General features: G+C 43.4%; 1 protein-coding gene across 4 annotated transcripts in view; it reads left to right on the top strand.

Annotated features, from left to right (window-relative positions):
- Positions 1-1,806, top strand: part of NFATC3 (nuclear factor of activated T cells 3) — a 163,282-nt gene that overhangs the window by 146,719 nt on the left and 14,757 nt on the right. Inside the window, exon 10 of one of the 4 annotated variants that reach the window (XM_017539464.2) lies at positions 938-1,041. The exons of the other annotated variants lie outside the window; for them this stretch is intronic. Coding sequence (XP_017394953.1) covers positions 938-1,038 — 101 coding nt within the window. The 3' untranslated portion in view covers positions 1,039-1,041. The remainder of the gene's footprint in view (positions 1-937; positions 1,042-1,806) is intronic. 4 annotated transcript variants of the gene reach the window in all.

Consider the following 1,806-nt stretch of genomic DNA (forward strand, 5'->3'; position numbering starts at 1 on the left):
ATGGTCTCGATCTCTTGACCTCGTGATCCACCCGCCTCGGCCTCCCAAAGTGCTGGGATTACAGGCTTGAGCCACCGCGCCCGGCCTAGTTTTTATTTTTATAAAGCATTCAGGAATTTATATTTTTATCATTTACCCAGATAATTCTGATGTACCCTTAGCCAAGTATTTGGGAACTACTAATAGATCTAATGTAATAAAAACTAGTTTATTTAAAGCTGAATTTATCCCTTAAAACTGCTGAAAACTGTAATTGTAACTCTTAAAGTTATTGCCCTTTGAGTTTGTTTGTTTTTTTTTTTTCCAGAGAGAGAGAGAGAAACAGGAGAAGGAGAGAGAAAGAAACAGCTAACTCTTACACTGAGTGAGAGAATCCAGAAAGATGGAATCCAGGAGAGAAAAGCAGATTCCACATTGAGTGGAAGGAAATTGAGAGAGAGGTGGAATTTAGGAGGGGAAGACAGGCTTCCATGAGAGAGAGAGAGTGGAAGGGGACCCTAGAGGGGAAATCCAAGAGGGGAAAGAGAGCTCCCACTATGTGGGAGGGGATTCCAGAGAGCTGGAAATACCTGCCCTTTGAGGTTTTTTTTGTTTTTTTAAAGATGGGATGTCACCATATTGGTCAGGCTGGTCTCGAACTCCTGACCTCAGGTGATCCGCCCACCTCAGCCTCCCAAAGTGCTGGGATTACAGGCGTGAACCACCACGCCCGGCGTGCCCTTCGAGTTTTTAAAAAATCATCTAGTACCTAAGCTATCTGAACTCCAATATTTATATTATCTAATAAAATGTGGAGAGCCATTTTATGCAGTGATTGACAAGTAAAAGACAATTAAATTCCTTTTGATTATAGAAAAAAAAGGCTGGGCACTGTAGTAGATTAAATTCACCCTCTGGTTTGTTCCATTCAGTAGTGATGTTGTCTTCTTTGACACAGACCAGTTTATATCTGACTTGGAACACCAGCCATCAGGTTCAGCAGAGAAATGGCCTAACCACAGTGTGCTCTTGTGTCCAGCTCCTTTCTGGAGAATCTAGAGGGTGAGTGTTGATTGAAATGTGTCATTGTTTTTGTGCCCAAGTCTGGTATTTGCATGTAGTGGCTGGATTTGCATGTGCTACAGAGGAAGGGGGTATGCGCGGGCACTTTCTGGTAGGCCACTCATTATCTTTGGAACTACACTTTGACTAAAAGACTCTGCTTTTTAAATTTAACCACATTGAGGCTCTTACACTTGTGCTTATGAGTTTATTCTTGAATGAAAGGCAAGTGTTTACTTAGATTTATTAGACCAAAGCAGAAAGAGGTTCCATAGCTATGAATTCTATGGTTTGGGTGCTGATCAGTATGTAAAGCCTACTCATTCCTGGTCAAGTACTCTTAAGTTTTGATGTGAATGAAATCAGGAAATTTTGTCCATTTTTCAGAGGCAACCCAGAATATTTATCCCTAGCCTGGCTTGTAGGCCCATGTTTGCACTTCTGGTAGTTCCTGTGGGGCTCTACTTAGAAGAAAGCTGTAGGCTGGGCACAGTGGCTCACGCCTATAATCCCAGCACTTTGGGAAGCTGTAGGTGAGTGGATCATGAGGTCAGGAGTTTAAGACCAGCCTGATCAATATGGTGAAACCCTGCCTCTACTAAAAATACAATTAGCTGGGTGTGGTGGCAGGTACCTGTAGTCCCAGCTACTCAGGAGCCTGAGGCAGGAGAATCACTTGAACCCTGGAGGCAGAGATTGCAGTGAGCTGAGATTGCTCTACTGTACTCCAGCCTGGGCGACAGAGCGAGACTCCGTCTCAAAAAA

This window comes from Cebus imitator, unplaced genomic scaffold (assembly GCF_001604975.1).
Source record: "Cebus imitator isolate Cc_AM_T3 unplaced genomic scaffold, Cebus_imitator-1.0 Scaffold118, whole genome shotgun sequence".
Taxonomy (NCBI): domain Eukaryota; kingdom Metazoa; phylum Chordata; class Mammalia; order Primates; family Cebidae; genus Cebus; species Cebus imitator.